We start from the raw sequence: 20,410 nt of genomic DNA, 5'->3' as shown, positions 1-20,410 counted from the left end.
TACTATTTACAAATATATACGGAGAAGAATCCGTTTATAAATTTTTTTATAAATTTTTATAAATTATACTATGTATTCTCGGTAGATAAGGATCCATTTAGGAAGACAATATTAATTAATTAATTATCAATTTCACTACAAATAATAACTATTGATTTTCGTCCATCAACGGCTGAGATAGGGAGTAAGACTTCTAAATCTTACTTTGGAGTCAAAAGAACTCTCTCCTATATATATATATATATATATATATATATATATATATATATGGAAAAAGTGTGTGTCATTTTAAAGTATGTAAAGTTGTATCATTTTAAGAGAGAGAAAGAGATAGATAAAGGAGGAGAGAGAATTGACAAAAAAATATAAAGGTGTGGGTCTCACCTCTTTGTGAAAGTGAAAGAATGTAAATTGTTTTGTGAAAGTGAAAGAATGTAAATTGTGTCATTTAAAAGGATAAAGGGTTTATTATTTAACATATTGTAGAAGATAAATTTATCTCATATGCACAAATAAAAGTACGTGAGGCCTATATTTTCTCTTTCTCTCTCTTCCTCACATGAGTCCATATGGACTCCACACACTTTTATGGATATGTAGGAAATAAAATTTACCTCCAACAACCTAATAAATATTAAAGCCATATAAAAAAAGGGGAGATACGTGAGCCCAAACGTTTTTGAAGATTTTATCATGGACTAGTTAGGGGGATAATAACCCTACTAGAAATTAGAATTTATCAACACATTAGTTTCAATTTAATTTCTGTAATTTCCTTGCAGTTTACGATTTCATGTAATGGAACTAATTTCCTTGTAATAGCCAAAGGGGCATATAAGAAATACAGGAAAAAGTTTGGTAACTTTTCCCTCTCCTTTTTTTTTTTCTCTCTATCTACTTCTGAGTTCTGATCTATTTTCTCTCTTCTGAATTTTTTCTTGTGTCATACACAATCACAGGTGTTCGATCAAAATCCACATGGAGAACCTCCGGAACAAACCCATGTGGGAATGTTGTTGTAAAAGCCTTATGGGATGAATAGTCACTTTCTGTAGCAGTGGGATACAGCCTCTCCCAACTTTCAATATCCCTTTCAATTTAATAGGCTTCCTTGCTATGAATAATCACAATCAATTGCTGCATATTGATTAAGTATTAACTTGAAATACATCGTTGGTTTGTTGGGAATGGGATAAGGTATACTATTAATTAAAAATGGACTATGAACTAGATTTGTTAAGTGAATTTAATGTTAGTCACTTATCAGAAGCAAATATATTGAAACAATAGAGATTAAGGGCCAATAAGAATAACTTTAAAATATGTGTTGTGTTTTCGGGAACTTTAGCTAAGCATGCTGATAAATAAAAATATCATTATTTAGGGCATTATTAGAAAATGTTCAAAAATAAATATTTGTTTGCTAAATATAGAATGTCGAAAATTTTAAAAGTGCCTTCAAAACACACGAGGCATCGGCCTCATTACGTCATTTTTTTTTTTGGCTGAAATTATGACTTTTTTGTATCAATTTTTGGTTCATTAAATTATGTGATTATCCCTTATTATGTATTAGAGGCTTCATGTATTGATAATTTCTCTAATACTTAGTGGGCCTGCTATCTCAAGTTATGTCACGTTAATTTTTAATTATGTTATTAGAATAAAAAATTCATGAAGCAAATTTTTTCGTTGTTTCTAGAAACTTTGTTTTTGTCTAATGATGTTATTATTATTATTATTTTATAATTCTCATTCATATAACATCTTTTACATTAAAATAATTGATAAAAAAAAGGATTTTTTTTTAATAAAAAATAAGTGACCAATGTTTTTGACAAAATAGCCATTTGTTATGATGACGCATCGCGAATAAATTATTCGAAGGACAATGTTAAAAAGAAAGAAAAGAAAGAAAAAACCTGAATTTGATCTTCTAAAAATTAAGGTTGTACCGTTGAGAGTCGAGACCCCGTTATGTTCCCTTGAGGGGGATATATGTCTCTATATGGGTATCGTTGTTAGCAGACATAGAGACCAAGCTATACAACGACGTCCCAAGTATAAAGTCTAACTATGTAAATAGGGGTGTGTGTGTGTTGAGTTGAGGCACGGGCTTAAGAAACTGACAGGGTAATGGCACATAAGATGAATCCTTCTTGCCTGGTGATAGAGGGGTACTTATAGGGGGAGAGGTTGCCCTCCTCACATGGAAGGGCGAGCTGGGTCAACTCTTCTTGGAGAGTGCTATGGGCGCCTGACATTACTGCAACAACAACAATGTAGTTCCTGCTATGTTGGTGGCAGTCACTGCTGCTGTAGCTGTGGAGAGGAAGCATGTTGCGACTCAGCAAATGCACCGGTCGTTAAGTAATAAAAGTGTACCGGAGTACGAGATCGTTCCCACGAGGATTGGGTTTCGAACACTAGTTCAGTAATTGCAGTTTAGTTGGACAATCAATATTTAGATGAAGAAAATTGAAATTAAAAAGAAAACAATTAATAACATGCAAATTAAAATTCAAAATTAAAAAGCAATTGGAAAGATAATTGATTTAAAGATTAAAAACAAGCGTAGTTAGGGTTTTGACTTCCCCCAATCTCCTCTATATGCTATGAATTAAACTGTCAAGAATCTGCTCTTAATATAATGCCAATCAATTCTTTCTAAGTTAATTAGGGTTCAATTCCTTGTTACCCTAAATCTATGTGATCTTGAAAGAATTCTAGTTCCCCGATTATTCTCCAAGAAAACATGCATTAAGATCAAGAATTTAATGATTGCACAATTGCCCTATGACTATCCCTAGATCACAAGGATTGTGATAAATTTTTCAAATCAGGGTTCATGCACCAACATTCCTATTGTTATACAATTCCCCTAAATCAATCTTTAAGGAGCAAACTCATAGAAAGTATTAAAGACAGATAAATCTATTCAAATATAAAAAGAGAAGAATTCAGAGACAATTTAATTCATAAACATAAGGATTCAATTGGGTTCAATTGGGTTCCATCTACCCCTAACTACAGAAAAACTTAGCCTAGCATACGGAATTCAAAAGCAATAATAAAGAAAATAGTTCCCCAAGCCTCTATTGGTGTGATGTTGACTTGGCTCCCCAGTACTCCAACGTTCCGCAACAGGATTCCTCGTTTGGGTCTCTGTGTATTTCCCGTGGTGTGTCTGTGAATGAGTCAATTCCATTGACCCCAAGTTCCCTATTTATAGCTTTTGAAGTCATATCTTTTAATTCTTCATCAAATCTCCCCATGAATATTTATCAATTCTCAATCAAATCTTGATTTGTTTCTGTTTTTATTTAAGATCCTGCAGACTGGGCTTGGATTGGTTTCTTTTGGTTCAGATTGAGCTTCAAATCTTTTGTTATGATTCTTTGATCACTTCTTAGCACCAAATCTTGTAGATTTACCTTCAAAATATGCAAGATATCAAAACACTAGCTCAATTTTCAAATCTTTATGATTTTATCATATAACACCTTGAATTCCATGCAATCTACCATATAATTCTTGTAGAATTTAGCATAAAAACATGGTAAGCCAAGGGTTTATCAAATATTCCCAGATTTGAATATTGATGTCCTCAGCAATCAATCAGAATAAAACTAAGGGAATAGGGAGTAGGAATCCTCAATTGCATGGAATTTTGACAGGAATGACTCAATCAGAGACATGATTACAGAGCATTCAGACTCTAAGGAATGATACATCAATCAACAAGATTCATAATTCATCAGTTAAAAGTTGCAACAAAATTTCTTAAGATCAAGAATAAGGAAAATTTCCTGAAACACTCCCTCACTAGGAATTAAATTCACTCACACTCAACTGTTTAGAGGGTTGGTGTTTCACTCGTATCCCACTGAATCAACACTACCATAGGCTTTCTTATATTCTCGCTCTCCACAGTTATTGTGACATATCCAACAGATCAAAAGGCCTTTACTCAGGTTGTAACTTGGCCTGGCTAAAGGAAGGAAAAATTTAGAGAATGAGTTCCACGATTAAAATCCAAATTCAAAGAGGAATAGGTGCAATCGTTTAACAATTTGTAAATAACTTTCTCCTTCTTTTTGGTCCATTCTTCTTCTTTTTCTTTTGAACTTTTCTCTTGTTTGTCGTTCTCTTTTCTTATAACAAGTTTTCTTATTTCTTTTCACTTCTTTTCTTTTTCCTCTTTCTGAGTAATTTTCCTTTTCTTTGTTTCTTTTTCATTCTAACCAACCTTACTTCCTTAGCTTTTGCCTTTCTTCCCTGTACTCCCATACATCACAACTTATGTAATCAATTAATTATCACCCGTTCCTCAATTCAAATCTGAAAGTTAATCTCAAATAATGTGAGGATTTATATGGAAAGTGGCTTGTTCATCTTCATAGGTTTTCAAAGAATAAACAGGCCTAGGCTCAAAAGGGTTTAACTATGGAATGTCAGCAATGGTTGGCTATTTGGCCATCTATTTTAAAGAAAGAACATGTCTCAATCATATCCATAGAATATATCACATACCAATTCAAGCAAGAAACAAAGCAAGTTCTAGAGTCTTTCATATAGTGGGATGCACAGGAATTCCCCTATTCTTTATCTTAAAAAAATTCATCACTAAAGAGAATATTCAATGAATCATGAAAATTATTAGATTGATGCTCATTATGAAAAATTAAGAAGGTGCATCATCATGCTCTGGATCAAATCACTGATCAAATTTCCTACCAATCTTCCATTTAAAAGCACTGAGTAAAACTTTTAGATTTTCACAAAACAATGGATTGGGGTTTTTATTACTTAAAACTCTAAAAAAAAAAAAATTTCAGTTTCTAAAACAAATGTTGCATTAAGGAAAAGAAAAAGGTTGAGATAGTTCCCTGTAGTAGCCGGATGTTCCGTGTATACTCATGCAGTTTCTCCGGTTCATTTAGCAATACCACCTGATGAACTACGTGTTTCTCATTCCCAGATTTAAATGTTGTTGTCCCCAGCAACTGATTTAAATCTAAAAAAATAATCGCGTTGAGAGTTAGGAACTAGTGGATTCCTCTGCAACAACATCAATCAAAACTATCAGTCATCAGTGCTGAAATACCATACTGCATCACAGGGTTATCTCATATCATAAAAAAACAATAATAATCTCAAATAAAAGAAAACTTAAATAAAACATGAAAATAACTAAAGTGATCAGTCTTCAAGCTCCTCGTCCTCTGCATCTCGCACAATGGCGGGTGTCATGACGGTATCCTCTCCAGCATCATCATCATCATCATGTCCCTCAGTGGTTGAAAATGTGTTGATCCCTCTCAGTGCAGCGTCATAGGCATCCTCCTCCTCGGATCCATCATAAGGCTCGGGTTGGAAGGCTGGTGGTCCATCGGGCCGGTTGATGCAGAGATATGCCATCTGCGAGCTCATGTACACCTGATAATCAAGTTTCCTCCTCTGCATATACCGGTTCCTGCGCCAGATGAATCCCACCTGAGTCTCCAAGCAGTTAGTCAACTCTCTACTGACGGATCTGACCCTCCAACAGTTGGTGTTCCTCTTTTTCAACTATCACTTGATCACCTTAGTCTCTATCTTTCCTATTTTTATTTTCTTTAATTGAATTCAAAGTTAAATAAAATGAAATTTAAAATAAAACAGTAAATTATGGGTTTGCCTACCCATTAGCGCTTGTTTAACGTCACGAGCCTGACGTACCTGACTCATGTTATCTCTACAAGGGCAACAGTGGTTGTTCCCCTGTCAGTTTCTCCTCCAATATATAATTTCAATCGCTTGCCATTGACTGTGAAGGTCCTATAGGAATCCAGATGACTGATTTCCACTGCTTCATATGATTTTATGTTCTTCACAGTGAACGGTCCCGACCATCTGGACTTCAATTTTCCAAGAAAGAGACGCAGACGAGAATTGAAAAGTAACACTTGTTATCCTACCTTGAAGTCTCGAGGCAGGATCTTCTTGTCATGTCACTTCTTCGTTTTCTCCTTGTATAAACTTGTGTTTTCATATGCGGATAATCTGAATTCATCGAGCTCATCCAATTGAAGAAGTCTCTTCTCAGCTGCAGTCTTGGAGTCAAAGTTCAAGTACTTGATCGCCCATAAGGCTCTATGCTCTAGCTCCACTAGTAAATGACAAGCCTTTCCGAACAATAATTGGAAAGGAGACATACCAATCGGAGTTTTGAATGCAGTCTGGTATGCCCATAGTGCGTCATCGAGATTTTTGGACCAGTCTCTTCTGGAACTCCCAACCGTCTTTTCCAAGATACTCTTCAGCTCTCGGTTGGAAATTTCCACTTGCCCACTTGTTTGCGGATGATAAGGCGTGGCGATCTTGTGTTTCACTCTGCATTTAGCCAGCACATACTCCACTTGTCTGTTGTCAAAGTGCGTTCCTCCGTCACTTATAATTGCTCGCGGTACTCTGTACCGGACGAATATATTCCTCTTGAGGAAGGCAATGACTACCCCGAGAATCGTTAAATATAATTTGCTCCACGCACTTAGAGATGTAATCCACCGAAACAAGGATGTATTTGTTGCCATAAGATGGGGAAAAAGGTCCCATGAAATTAATTCCCCACACATCGAAGATTTCAACCTCCAATATGTTGTTGAAGGGTATTTCATGTCTTCTGGAGATATTCTCCATTCTCTGACATCTATCACAAGCTTCAACAAACTTCCTTGCATCCTTGTAGAGTGTTGGCCAGTAGAAGCCACTCATCAATACCTTTGCGGTTGTTCTTTCTCCCGCAAAATATCCGTCGTAGCTTGAAGCATGGCATTGTCATAAGATGTCCTTCATCTCTTCTTCTGGAATGCACGTTCTTATTACTCCATCAGCACATCTATAGAAAAAGAAGGGCTCATCCCATAGGTATTTCTTGACATCATGCAGAAACTTCTTCCTTTGTTGCCATATGAAGTCTACTGGAATTTTCCATGTTGCTTTGAAGTTCACGAAATCTGAGAACCATGGAGGTGTGCTAACGTTCAGCACTTTCTCGGTTTGCAGATCTGAGATATCCTTGATTGCCAAAATTTGCTCGTCAGGAAATTCTTCTATGATCTTAACTTCAGGTCCATCTTGAAGATCTTTTTCTTGGATCCTCGAGAGATGACCAGCCACTAAGTTTTCCATGCCTTTCTTATCTCTGATCTCAACTTCAAACTCTTGAAGGAGCAGCATCCATCTGAGCAGTCGTGGTTTTGCATCTTGCTTATTCAACAAATACTTTAAAGCACCATGATCAGTGTAAACAATTACTTTAGACCCAAGTAAGTACGGTCTAAATTTATCAAATGCATAGACAACCGCTAGTAATTCTTTTTCAATGGTAGCATAATTTAATTGTGCATCATTAAGAATTTTACTAGCATAGTAAATCACATGCAAAAGTTTATCTTTTCTTTGTCCTAAGACAGCTCCTATGGCATATCACTAGCATCACACATTAATTCAAAAGGTAAAGAAAAATCTGGTGCAGTGATTATAGGTGCAGTGGTCAATCTATCTTTTAAAATGTTAAATGTAACCAAACACTCTTCTGTGAAGTTGAATTCTTCATCCTTGACCAACAGCTTGCATAGTGGCTTTGCTATCTTGGAAAAGTCTTTGATAAAGCGCCTGTAAAAACCTGCATGACCGAGAAAACTTCGAATACCTTTAATATTAGAGGGAGGGGGAAGTTTCTCAATAAAAGATATTTTAGCTCTATCAACTTCTATACCATCTTTGGACACTTTATATCCTAGAACTATGCCATCTTTTACCATGAAGTGGCATTTCCCCCAGTTTAAAACAAGGTTACTCTCTTGACATCTTTGTAAAACACATGACAAATTTTCTAAACAAGTGTCAAAAGAGGGGCTAAAAACAGAAAAATCATCCATGAAGATCTCAATATATTTCTCAATCATATCAGAAAAGATAGAAAGCATACAACTTTGAAAAGTTACCAGAGCGTTGCATGGACCGATAGGCATCCTCCGGTAAGCGAAGACTCCGTAAGGGCATGTGAATGTTGTCTTCTCTTGATCTTCTGGAGTTACTGCTATTTGATTGTAACCCGAGTACCCATCTAGAAAGCAGTAGAAAACATGGCCAGCTAGTCTCTATAACATTTGGTCCAAGAAAGGAATAGGAAAGTGGTCCTTTCTAGTGGCTGCATTTAATCTTCTATAAGCAACACACATCCTCCACCCGGTGAATGTCCTTGTTGGAATCAACTCATTGTTCTCGTTTCTTACCACAGTGACTCCACCTTTCTTGGGTACAGTTTGTACTGGACTTACCCATGCACTATCAAATATAGTATAGATCATTCCTGCATCTAACAGTTTAACTACCTCTTTCCTCACAACCTTTTTCATGGTTGGATTGAGTCTCCTTTGCGGCTGCCTAACAGGTTTAATATCATCTTCCATTAGAATTTTATGAGTACAAAAGGAAGGATTTATACCTTTTAAATCGGAGAAGGACCATTCTATGGCAGCCTTGTGCTTCTTCAACACCTTGAGAAGCTTTTCTTCTTCCATGGTTGTCAATTCCACATTGATGATGACTGGATAAGTGTTGTTGTTGTAACACCCCGTATATATCCGGTAATGTTATCATAATATCGTATTAAGTTGCGCTTAATTAAAAATGCGGAATTACTTTTTCTTTTCAATTATGATGCCATTAACATTACCAACTTGCTTAATAATCAATTAATAAAACATCTCCTGTATGTAATTGCAATAAAACAGCTAACTGAAATACCTCATAACATAGATAATATAAGTGTGGCTCTAGTCACGGGACTACAACAAAGTAGACCGGACCATCTAACAGTTTATACAACTCCAATTAAAAGTACTAACAGAAAGTGTCATGGACAATCTCCATGCTCACTCAAATAAGGAAACATGCCCAACATCAGTCTCAGCAACAACATATCATAAATAGCGGAAAACATAAACAGCATCCCAATCCAGTCATGCTAACATAAAGCAGTAAAACATAATCAGCTAAGCTCCGACCTCCTGCCGCCTGAGGCATCAGTACCCATACTACCTGATCCTGAAATAAGCATTCCCCAAACGTGGGGTAAGATCTCTAATCTAGAAATCTCAGTAAGTCAGTGAGTCCTCAAGGATCTTCCACCCCAAGCTCACTTACATGTGCAATATAAGTTCAAAAGCAGTTTATCATTTATCTTTTCTAAAACAATGCAATGCAGCAGATAATCATGTCATGTGTGTCAATTCTAATCTACTGGCCAGAGACAGTGCAGGTATACGTCTATCACCTACACACCGTGCAAGTACCACTTGCATTCACCCCAGTACACCGTCTTGTATGGCGCTACATACTCAGGCTTCCCGTCAAGATGAAACAACACATGCATATTAAAAGCCATTACATGTAAAGTTCAATCAACATATCAAATATCCAAAAGCATATACACAACATGCATAAACCATACCCCCATGGGACATGGTGGAACCACAACATGGCTAAACCGAGAACACGGAAGCTTACCTCTAAGCTAGCTATCCAATGCCACAAGCTCAAAGTCCAATCACAGCAGATCACAATCTGATATGGACCAAATATAAATCAATAACATGTACCACATGCATACAAATTAAAGACAACGCCTTTTCATTATGCTTTATGTCTTAAGGCTTCTCACCAAGCCATAAGCCCTTAATCACTTGATTCTGACTTAGTTTAATTAAAACAGAAGTTCAACTTCATCAATCTAGGGTCCACAAACCCCCAATAGCCTACTGTCCTCACAGCACAGCTACTGTTCTTCGAAATCCCAGAATATCCGGATATTCCTCGGGACCATATCCGGATATCTCACTGTGCATATCCGGATATCCAATATCCGGATATCCAAAATCCCATATCCGGATATCCAAAACCCCATATCCGGATATCACATATCCGGATATTCATCGGGCAGATATCCGGATATTTCACGACAGAATGCAGTTCTGCATTTTCGTGAAGATATCCATCCAAGGTTGGGTTTTTATCGATTTTAAACACCTAAACATACATTTCTAGGTGTGTTTGACATTACCCAACGTTAAGTTATCATCTTTTAACCTTTTCATGCATCAAGGTTCCATTTTTAAGCTTAAAGACTCAAGATCAAGGGTGATGAAGCTTACCAAATCTCAAACTCAGAAAAAGGGTGCTCTTGGAGCTCACACAACAGCTCTAAGGTTCTGTCTCTCACAGAACACGGAAATACACACCAAGGAGGGTCCTTTTTTCACAAAGGTTGCTCCTTGGAGCTCCAACAACTCAAGGAAGAAGCTCACACACTTCCACAAGGCAGTCCAGACTCCAAACAGCCTCCACACAGCCACCACACTCAAGAAAAGAGCTTCTTTCACACTCACAATGATCTCTCCCACTCACCCAAGGTACAAAGTGAAGAGAAAAGGAGCAAGAGAGGTCACAAAGCTCACAAAATGGTGGTGAAGCAATGTAACAGTGGAACCAGCAGCTGACTAGCCCCTCACCCACGTAGAGAAACTGTTTTCTAGGGTTTTGTGCCCTTAATAAGGGTATATATAGCCCACTTAAAGATTAACACACAGTATTAACTTTAATTGCTACGCTTAGCATTTTAATCCCAAACTTTGGATTATGAAACTACATAATTTTCTAAGATTTATCATATTTTTCTTATAATTTTCTGAGCACCTTTCCGGTACGCGCTTTTCCAAGCCAGTACCGGTTTCTAGCACCAGTTCTCATTATCTGGACTTGAAACTCATTTTACAAGTCCTACATATTATTCTAGTAATTAACATGCACTTAATTTAATTTTCCGGGATACTTTTTCGATACTCATTTATACTGACTAGCAGAAGCAGTATCTGCACTTTTCTTCCGAAAAGCGACTTTCAGCAATATTACCCACTTACTATAATTATTAAAGCCTCATAATAATTATTAGGGTCAATTATGGAATCATTTCCTATTTTCTCATAATTTATTAATTAAATTCCTTAATTAATGGTGCGGGTTCTTACAGTTGTCACCAAGGAAAGCATATTTCAGATTTGGAGTAACTCCTTAAGCTCCACCTTTGATGCTCCAAGAGGGATGTCATCTTTCTTTTTCTCTAGCTCTTCCACCACTAGTTCTTTTTCTTTATCAACAAGTTCAACTTTCTCATTGATTTACTCTAACTCAAGTGGAGAACTCTCTTCTTTCATCGTGTCATCAACTGCTTCTTGAATTATATCAACCATGAAACAGTCTCCTCCATCAGATGGATGCTTCATTGACTCGAAGACATCAATGGTGACTGTCTCTTCATTCATCCTCAGCATCAGTTTCCCTTGCTCCACATCGATCATTGCTCTTGTGGTGGCTAGGAATGGTCTCCCAAGAAGTAGAGGAATTTCTGCATCTTCTTCCATATTCAGAATTATAAAATCTGTAGGGAAGATAAACTTGTCAATCTTGAACAACACATCTTCTATCACTCCGTCTGGCCTTCTGATCGATCTATCGACCAACTGTAGAGAGACAGTAGTCGGCTTTAACTCATGAATTCCCATAGCTTTACACATAGAGAAAGACATCAGATTTATACTAGCTCCAAGATCACACAGTGCCTTACCCCCTTCAATGTTCCCAATAGCTATAGGGATGCTAAAGCTGCCCGGATCTTTGAGCTTAGGAGGAAGCTTTTTGTGAATTATTGCACTACACTCCTCAGTTAAAGTAACTGTTTCGCACTCCTTCAACTTGTGCTTTCTAGAGAGTAAATCCTTCATGAACTCCGCATAATTGGGCATGTTCTCTAAGGCTTCAGCGAAAGGACTGTTGATCTATAACTTCCTAAATATGTCTAGAAACTTTGAATGTTGCTGCTTCTGAATCTCTTACTTAAATCTCTGAGGATAAGGGATTTGAGCACATGGGGAGAGATCCAAAGGCTTGTTTTTCCTTTCTAAAGTTTTCTTCTTCTCCCACTTAAACAGTTTCCTTTCAACTTTTTTAGGATTGTCTTTGTCAACTTCAGTAGTATCTTTTGCTTTTTCTTTCGTCTCTTCTTGAACATTAGGTTCCGCCTCTCTTTCCTTTTCTTCAGAAGGCTTCTCTATAGGTTGAATGATTTTTCCACTCCTAGTTGTTATAACGTTGCAATTCTCCCTTGGATTGACAATTGTGTTGTTTGGAAAAGTACCCCGAGCTCTCTCATAAATCTGCCTTGACAACTGGCCTATCTTAGTCTCCAGATTCCGGATACATACTTCTTGATTCCGGAATGAAGTCCGAGTTTGTGGCATAAAAGCAGAAGTATCCTCTCTGAAGGAATTTGCACCTTGTATATAATCAGAGGTGATCTTTAAGAGTTGGGCAAAAGCTATCTCCCACTCAGAAGTGTTTCTTGGTTGCAGAGAAGGTGGTTGCACTGGGAGAGGAGGATTAACTTGATGGTTGGATTTGTAACTCAACCCTGGATGCTGATTCTGATTCCTTCACCCTTGATTGTAGTTATTCCCATACGGGTTCCTCCCCGAATTATTCTAGTTCTTTTGATCGTACCAGATTCCATTTACATCCGTAGTTTCTGGTGCTCTCATAAAATCATAATCCTCTATAGCATGAGCACTTGCACAAATTCCATAACTGATCGGAGGAGTATCTACCGACGCAATCTGCTGAGAAGAAAATTGCTTGGTAAGGGCATCTAACTGATGTTGTTGCTTTTTATACATCTATATCATCTGCTCATTCTGTGCCAACAAAGCATCATACTCGTCAAGCTTCTTGATCCATGCTCTCCTTTGTGGCACTTGAGCATTATCAAATTCCTGAGAAGCTAATAATTCAAGTAACTCCAATGCTTGCTCTGAAGTTTTGGTCTTCAAAGATCCTCCAGCTGCAGCATTAACTAAGGTTTTTGTATTAGGCGTCATCCCTTGAAAGAAAATTTGGCCTTTCTCCTAAGCCTTGAACCCATGATGAGGACACTTCTTGAGTAGTCCCTTGAACTCTGCCCATGTTTCGTAAAGAGATTCTCTCTCTTTCTGTTCAAAAGCAGAGATATCAGCCTTAAGCTTAGCCCGTTTTGAAGATGAAAAGAACCGGGCTAAGAATTTGGCTGCTATATCATCCCAGTTGGTGATGCTTCCTTGAGGTAGTGACTGTAGCCAACCTCTGGCATCATCTTTTAGGGTTCAAATATAAAAAGAGAAGAATTCAGAGCCAATTTAATTCATAAACATAAGGATTCAATTGAGTTCCATCTACCTCTAACTACATAAAAACTTAGCCTGGCATACTGAATTCAAAAGCAATAAGAATGAAAATAGTTCCCCAAGCCTCTATTGGTGTGATGTTGACTTGGCTCCCCGGTGTTCCAACGCTCCGCAACAGGATTCCTCCTTTGGGTCTTTGTGTATTTCCCATGGTGTGTCTGTGAATGAGTCAATTCCATTGACCCCAAGCTCCCTATTTATAACCTTTGAAGTCATATCTTTTAATTCTTCATCAAATCTCCCCATGAATCTCTATCAATTCCCAATCAAATCTTGATTTATTTCTGTTTTTATTTAAGATCCTGCAGATTGGGCTGACTGGGCTTGCATTGGTTTCTTTTGGTTTAGATTGAGCTTTAAATCTTTTGTTATGATTCTTTGATCACTTCTTAGCACCAAATCTTGTGGATTTACTTTCAAAATATGCAAGATATCAAAAAATTAGCTCAATTTTCAAATCTTTATGATTTTATCATATAAAACCTTGAATTCCATGCAATCTACAATATAATTCTTGTAGAATTTAGCATAAAAACATGGTAAGCCAAAGGTTTATCAAAGCACCTATATTAGGGGGTCTGGGGAGGCTACCGAGGGAGGTAGTATCTCAACGTAAGACATTTTTGGTGTCTTACCTTGGGGACACTTTCCCGGGGGGAGAGAAATGAGGTAGGGTTGGTAACCCTTGGTCAGCAGGGCTGACGTAGATGAGAGGAAGGCTTTGGGTCTACCTTAATGGGCCAACTGGTTGGGGGCCATCCAGAATAGGAGCCCCCCCAGCTCGGTAGCGAATGAAGCTCTGGTGCCGAGATGAATGTGTTGGACTAGGCTCTTGTGTTCTTGGCGGGAAAGTGTTATTCTTTAGGGCGACTACATCTGTCTGGAGGGGCGTGGTGGCATACTTAGTGTTTGCCAAACTACTTCTTGTTGGGCGGTTGGACTTTGTTGAGTTCACAGTTGTGTATAATCCCATGTCACAAGGGTCACATCTAGCGTTCTGAAGTCTAGGCAATGCGTCTGGCGGTGTGAAGTCTGAGTGATGCATTTGGCGACTTGAGGTCTGAGTGATGTGTTTGGCAGCATCTCATGTTTCGAGGACACATGTTGCCCATTGAATGGGAGCAACTCATCGATTCTCGGGAATTCGTAATGATGCCAGCCTAACGTTGTTGAATGTGCCGCATTAAATGTGAAGTAAGGGGTGTCCGGTATTGGCAAGATTATGGTTGGGCCCCTCATCTAGTCAGTTGCTCAAATCGAACGGTGGGTGAACTTAGGGTGTCGCTCCTGAAACCCTATTTAACGGGGATTTCTCTTCCCATTATCCTTCTTCTGAACTATGTTTTATAATCCTTCCATTCTTCCTCTCTTTCAACCTGGTCTAGACATGTTCGTTCGTAGACAAACTGAAGAAAAGCTTTGTGCTTTCTTTGGGTTCCTTCGTTAATCATTTACGTGATTGAAGGGTGAAAATCAGTGTTGTTGAGAGACCTGTGATTGTCTTTGCCCCTTTTTGCTGAGGTACAGTGTTTTTTCTAATTTCTTCTTTTATTTTCGGGTTTTCTTTGGATTCTGGGTTTCTGTCTTTGAGATGGTTAAGTTGAGTGAGTTAACGGAGAAGGCTTTATGTGAGTTGGAGGTGGCTGTTAAGGAGGAGGAATTTGATGAGGCATTTGACACCTTTGATGGTTATGGTGTTGGGGAGGCGATACGAGCGTTTCTTGCTAGCCATGGTAGAGGTAATTCTGGTGGTGTTGGTAGTAGTCGTTCTCTGATACTAGGGGTAGAGTCTTTGCCCCATGGTAGGGTTCCTGAACTTGTAGATTTTAGTGAGGAGGAAATTCGAGCACTTATGCCGAAAAGGGCTTTGGGTCCTGTGGTTTCATATTCTGGAGAAGTTGGGGGGTCTGGTCCTCCTGGTGGTCATAGGGGTGGTCGTAAAACCACCCGGGGCGGGAGGCATTCTGGTACCGCTGGGCGTTCGTCCCATGGTTTTAAGCTCAGTTTAGGTCGCCAGACTTCACAGCGATCCATCTTTGGTAAAGGGTGCATCATTCGTCCATTGTCCACTATAAACCAGGATCCTCGATACCACCCTTTGGAGTTAACATATCAGCCTCACCCTTTACAAATAGTAAACTCACCTACAAATGCTTCAGTCGCCCTAAGCGCAGCTGGGGGGTACTGATGGGACGAAAATTCGTTCTCATCTAAGCCCATTTGGATGGAAAAATACCATCCGTTCCCTCATCTGATGAGCAACTTCAGCATTAAAAACACGTGTTTATATCTTTGTGACAAAAACACAATGGGGAACGGATGATGATGTAATCATTTGAGAAATATAGAAAAAGGGGAACATAATGGGAACATTAAATACACCTGCTCCACTAACTCAATCTCTATGTACACTTTGCAGGTAACGTTAAAAAGAAGCTTCCACAAAGCATAAGAGCTACAGCAATCAAGCAGGAAGAAACGTGTACAACAAAGAATAAAGAGTTTCCATTGGCTAAGAGGAAAGCAAGGCATAAAGAGTGTAGAAGAAAAGGAAAATCTCAACAATAAGTATCTCATCCAGCAACTTGTGTCCCTCTGAGCACTGTTCACACCGCCTCTTTCATGCAGTCAAGAAAACAACTCAATGAAAATTACAAGTTTTTCCACCCACTCTTCTGCCTATAAATAGGACGTTCCAGCACAAAGAAACGATCGAATTTCTTAAGAAGAGATCACTTAGTTTTATTTGTAGTTTTTACTTTTCAGTAGTATAGTTTAGCAGTAGTTAAGTGACAATACTCTTCCTCTATTCTATATCACCATTTGAGACTCCTCACGAGCAGCAACCATACTTCTCCATTTTATTTTGTTGTAACCTAACTTGTTTCTTATTAATATAAGTTGTTATTTTTCTTTTCTTCCATTCGTGAACTGAATCTCGGGTCTGTGGGACTTCAGTTTGGAATAATTATGTTTATTGTTATAGCCATGGGCTAAGTTATTTGTGGAACAGAAAAGCTGCAAAGTTCTTAAAGAACTATTTTCAAAACTTTTACACTGAAGCTTTTGTATTTTTGTGATTAAGTATGCTATATTCATTGCATATCAGAGGAGGGACTTCCATAAGGAAGGGATTTCAGACAGCTTAATCAGAGGAGGAAGGTAGTGTACTGAAAACAACACTACTGGTTGCCTTAGAAATAAGGAACCACATCGTTCACTGAAGGTTCTGAACTTAGTAACTGTTGGAGTCAAGGGAGCTATAGGAATTTGAAAACTTGTGAGCCATTAAAGTCCATGAGGTGAGGAATCAGAGTTGGCAGTGAAAAGACATGAACAAATTCAGAAGGGTTAAGTCTTGGGTTGAGAATATAGCTATTTAAGAATGGAACAGTGGATCTGTTCCTTGTGTTAAAAACTGTTTTTATCCACCCATATTGTTGTCTCGAAATTATTATTATGCTATTGTTATTTTCTTTATTACATCTTGTGACAACAACACCAAATCTCCAATGAATATTTTCGTTCCTTTTCTCATCAAGAAAGATTTCATATATAACGACGCGAGGAGTTGTTTGAAGTCAGACTGAACCTACTATCCTTGAGGAACGTTGTCAAGATAGTAGGGAACGTTCGACCAAACAGTTCAAATACTGTCTTTTCTTTTTATTTTTAATTCTTTATAAAATAAGTTAAGGTATAATTTAGAGTTCTATCCTCGTGGGAACGATAATCTGGGCATTAATAGTCTCATTTATTACTTGATGCGTGCACTTGCGCACTTGAGTTGAAGTCAAGAGAACGAATGTGTTTTCTCTCGATGAACGGAATAGGAACGTCCTTTCAAAGAATATATTAAGCAACCAACAAGTTCGAACCCAACAGGTACATTCCACTAGTCCCTAGATCTTTTCGTAGTTTGGCGGGGTAGTGGAGGTGTTTTGTGCACAAGTGGCTGAGTTAGAACCTGGAGAGGGAGTAAGGGAGGTGTGGTCTGTCCCTGGGTGTAGTGCACCAGTTCCACGTTGTTGATTTAAGTGTTTGGCTTCTGACCTTATCTCTCTTCCTCCTCCCAGGTTACTACGGTCGGATTCTCTGACCACGTATGGCAAGGCGATCGTCAATCTGACCGTTTGGCAGCGCAGAGTTGGACGTGCTACGTCATTTGCACGTTGCTCCTTCTTAGCTTCATCCTAACGCTTGGGGCTTTATCCGGGTGTTTTAGATCATATGTCAGTACTTCGGGTGGATCTGCAGCGTGAAGCTATTTTTCTACTGCTTTCAAGTTTCTCCGACGAGAAAGAAATGAGGTTGGGTTTCACTCAAGCTGGGGGGAAATATGGAGGAAATATTTACCATTTATGCCGACTCCTATAAGAATTGGCGGGAGAACTTTTTCTGGGTGAGACCTGTGCTAGGTAATGGCGAAAGTCTTTTCTTTGTGGATCCTGAAAGCAGGGAGAGCCAAATTAAGTTATACTGGTCTAGGAGGAACTATTAGATTTCGCCCGGTCACTACTCATTTGGTTATGACACTTTGTCATGGGAGGAAAAAGATGTGGCTGACTGGTTTGAAGCTTTTAAGAAACCCTTGGGGCGGTGGCTGACTAAGAAGGTGGTCGCTATGGAGGTATGGCGATTGCTGGGGTGTTTGTTGGAAGTCATTTTGTTTTTCCCTATTTTTGACTTATATTCTATGTTTTTTTTCTTTTCTTTGTAGTTGACAGTTTGCCGATGAATTTGCTAAAGGCTGCTCGTGAGGCTATTGCACGAATTAGGATTGTTAGTGGCGGGGTGCCATACGTTCCTTCCCAGGTGGAGAAGAAGGACAAGAAAAGTAACAAAGGGAAAGAGCCTACGCCCCAAGAAAAGAAAGTCAAGATTCGGTATGCAGCTGATATTCCTACAGAGGAAATGGTGAAGAGAGCCAAGGGGCCTATCATCAAAGATGGGCAAGATGGGCTCACGGTTCTTCAGTGGAGAAAACTCCTGGGCGGCCTGTAAAGTCGGAGCAGGCTCACTCCGGACAGAAGAGGTCTAGGTCTAAGGATGCCCCCCGTTGAAGAAGACTAAGTTGGTGGGGGTTAAACCGAAATTGTCTGAGCAGGCGAGGAAGGATGATTCTCCTGTGTTAGGTAGATCTGATATGGTTCCCGTCACTCAGGGCGAGATTGTAAACTTCACCATTGAGGAAAATGCTAATGGTGGAGCTCATAGCGCCAAGGTGTCTTCTCTGATAGTGCCTATCTCTCTTGATAAGGCCTTGAGGTTGTGGTCGTGGGTTCGATTCCCACAGACGATATCAATGTATCATTGAGAACCGCAAGCCCATTATGCCCCTTGAAGGGGATATATGTCTCTATATGGGTATTGTTGTTAGTAGAGGTAGAGACCAAGCTATACAACGATGTCCCAAGTATGAAGTCTAACTCTGTAAGTAGGGGTGTGTGTGTGTGTTGAGTTGAAGCAAGGGCTTGAGAAACTGGCAGGGTAACGACACATAAGATGAATCCTTCTTGCTTAGTGATGGAGAGGTATTTATAGGGGAGAGGTTTCCCTGCTCACACGGGAGGGCGAGTCGGGTCAACTCTTGTTGGGGAGGCGCCTGACATTGCTGCAGCGACAACAATGTAGTTCCTGCTATGCTGGTTGCAGTCAATGCTGCTGTAGCTGTAAAGATGAATCACCTATTTAGGGGGTATGGGGACGCTACCCGAGGGAGGTAGTATCCCAACGTAACATATTTTGGTGTCTTACCTTGGGGACACTATCCTGTAGGGACAGAAAGGAGGGAGGGTTGGTAACCCTTGGTCAGCAGGACTGAAGTGGATGAGAGGAGGGGTTTGGGCTTGCCTTAATGGGCCAACTGGTCGGGGGCCATTCAGAACAAAAGTATTGTTACATTAGTTTTTTTATTGTTTGTCATTAAATTAGCTCATCAAAATCAAAGAGTCACCATAACATTTGGGTTATATATATGTATGTGAGATTTAAAGTGTTCTCTTCATTAATATTATAATTATCATATTACAATTTATTTTTGGGACAACTCTTCCCGTGATTATTTTTTTTAGGGATCAAAAATTAAAATCTTTGATTAAAAAGAACAAACTTTTGCTACTTAAATGAATATATTATATTTTGGTTAATTGTTCATCAAATTATTTATTTATTTATTTTAGTATATAAGAGGGCCGAAGCCTAAAGAAAAACAAAAGAAATTAAAACATAGAGTCTAGGCTCAGCAGAGGACCTAATCCAGACAAAGCTTCCTGAAACACCACTAGATTCTCCAGGACAGTAGAAGAGTGGCCCGCAAGCCAGTCTGCACACATGTTCTTTTCTCTAATAGCATGGATGAAGACAATTTTTCGATTTTTCTTACCCCAGTCTCAGATACTGGTCACCAGATAAGGAAGGTTATCTTTGGAGTTACCAATAAACCAGGATTTATAATTGAGATTGGTTGTCAAATATTTGTTTATGATTGGTTTTCAATTAAATGTTTTATGTCAATAAATGTAATCTTAAAAATGATAAATACTTAACAATTACTTTGCATTTATAGTTGAGATTTAGAGTTATAAAGCTTAGGATTTTAGACAGTTAAAATTGAAAGAGTCTTGGCGTCTATAGGATTGATGAATCCTTTTATTCACAAATTAAGTGAGAAAATTGTTTGTACGGACTCATTAAGCTAAGTGGAGGTTTGGGGCAAGATTTGAGTTTTGAGAAAGTTCAGACTAGGAAATTTTGTCAATGCTTGTTTTTATGATATATTTAGGACTTTCATATATCATATATTCCTATTATTTTTTATTTTGTTTTAACTACATTCGTGTATCATAAATAAATTGATGAATAATTAACCAAAATATAATATATATATATATATATATATATATATATATTGGTATTCAACATAATATATTCTTTAAGTAGCAAGAGTTTGTTCTTTTTAATTAAAGATTTTAATTTTCGATCCCTAAAAAAATAATCATGGGAAGAGTCGTCCCCTGTACAAATATTGTGATGCTCAAACCAGATTAGAATTGTAATAATTCTCAAACATTAATAAATTTAGATGTCTG

The 20,410-nt window shown here is 38.3% G+C and overlaps 2 protein-coding genes and 1 non-coding gene across 3 annotated transcripts; 1 reads left to right on the top strand and 2 right to left on the bottom strand.

The window, feature by feature from the left end:
• Positions 1-5,993: 5,993 nt before the first annotated feature.
• On the bottom strand, positions 5,994-6,722 carry LOC133297241 (uncharacterized). Its single transcript, XM_061496352.1, has one exon. It carries the CDS (start codon positions 6,720-6,722, stop codon positions 5,994-5,996), a length of 729 nt encoding a protein of 242 aa, XP_061352336.1.
• A 4,503-nt stretch (positions 6,723-11,225) lies between these two features.
• On the bottom strand, positions 11,226-11,849 carry LOC133297240 (uncharacterized). The gene has a single exon (XM_061496351.1). It carries the CDS (start codon positions 11,847-11,849, stop codon positions 11,226-11,228), a length of 624 nt encoding a protein of 207 aa, XP_061352335.1.
• A 1,165-nt stretch (positions 11,850-13,014) lies between these two features.
• LOC133297252 (small nucleolar RNA R71) lies at positions 13,015-13,121 on the top strand. The gene has a single exon (XR_009749617.1). It is a non-coding gene; the product is annotated as a small nucleolar RNA R71 (small nucleolar RNA).
• Positions 13,122-20,410: the final 7,289 nt, after the last annotated feature.

This window comes from Gastrolobium bilobum, unplaced genomic scaffold, assembly GCF_033153095.1.
Source record: "Gastrolobium bilobum isolate Gb01-03AN ecotype WA unplaced genomic scaffold, APGP_CSIRO_Gbil_v1 utg54464, whole genome shotgun sequence".
In the NCBI taxonomy this organism is placed as follows: Eukaryota; Viridiplantae; Streptophyta; class Magnoliopsida; order Fabales; family Fabaceae; genus Gastrolobium; species Gastrolobium bilobum.
This window is presented reverse-complemented; position numbering and strand designations above follow the sequence as displayed.

Coding starts and splice junctions, on each gene's coding strand:
- LOC133297241 (XM_061496352.1), bottom strand. CDS start 6,722: ATGCAAGGAAGTTTGTTGAAGCTTGTGATAGATGTCAGAGAATGGAGA.
- LOC133297240 (XM_061496351.1), bottom strand. CDS start 11,849: ATGCCCAATTATGCGGAGTTCATGAAGGATTTACTCTCTAGAAAGCAC.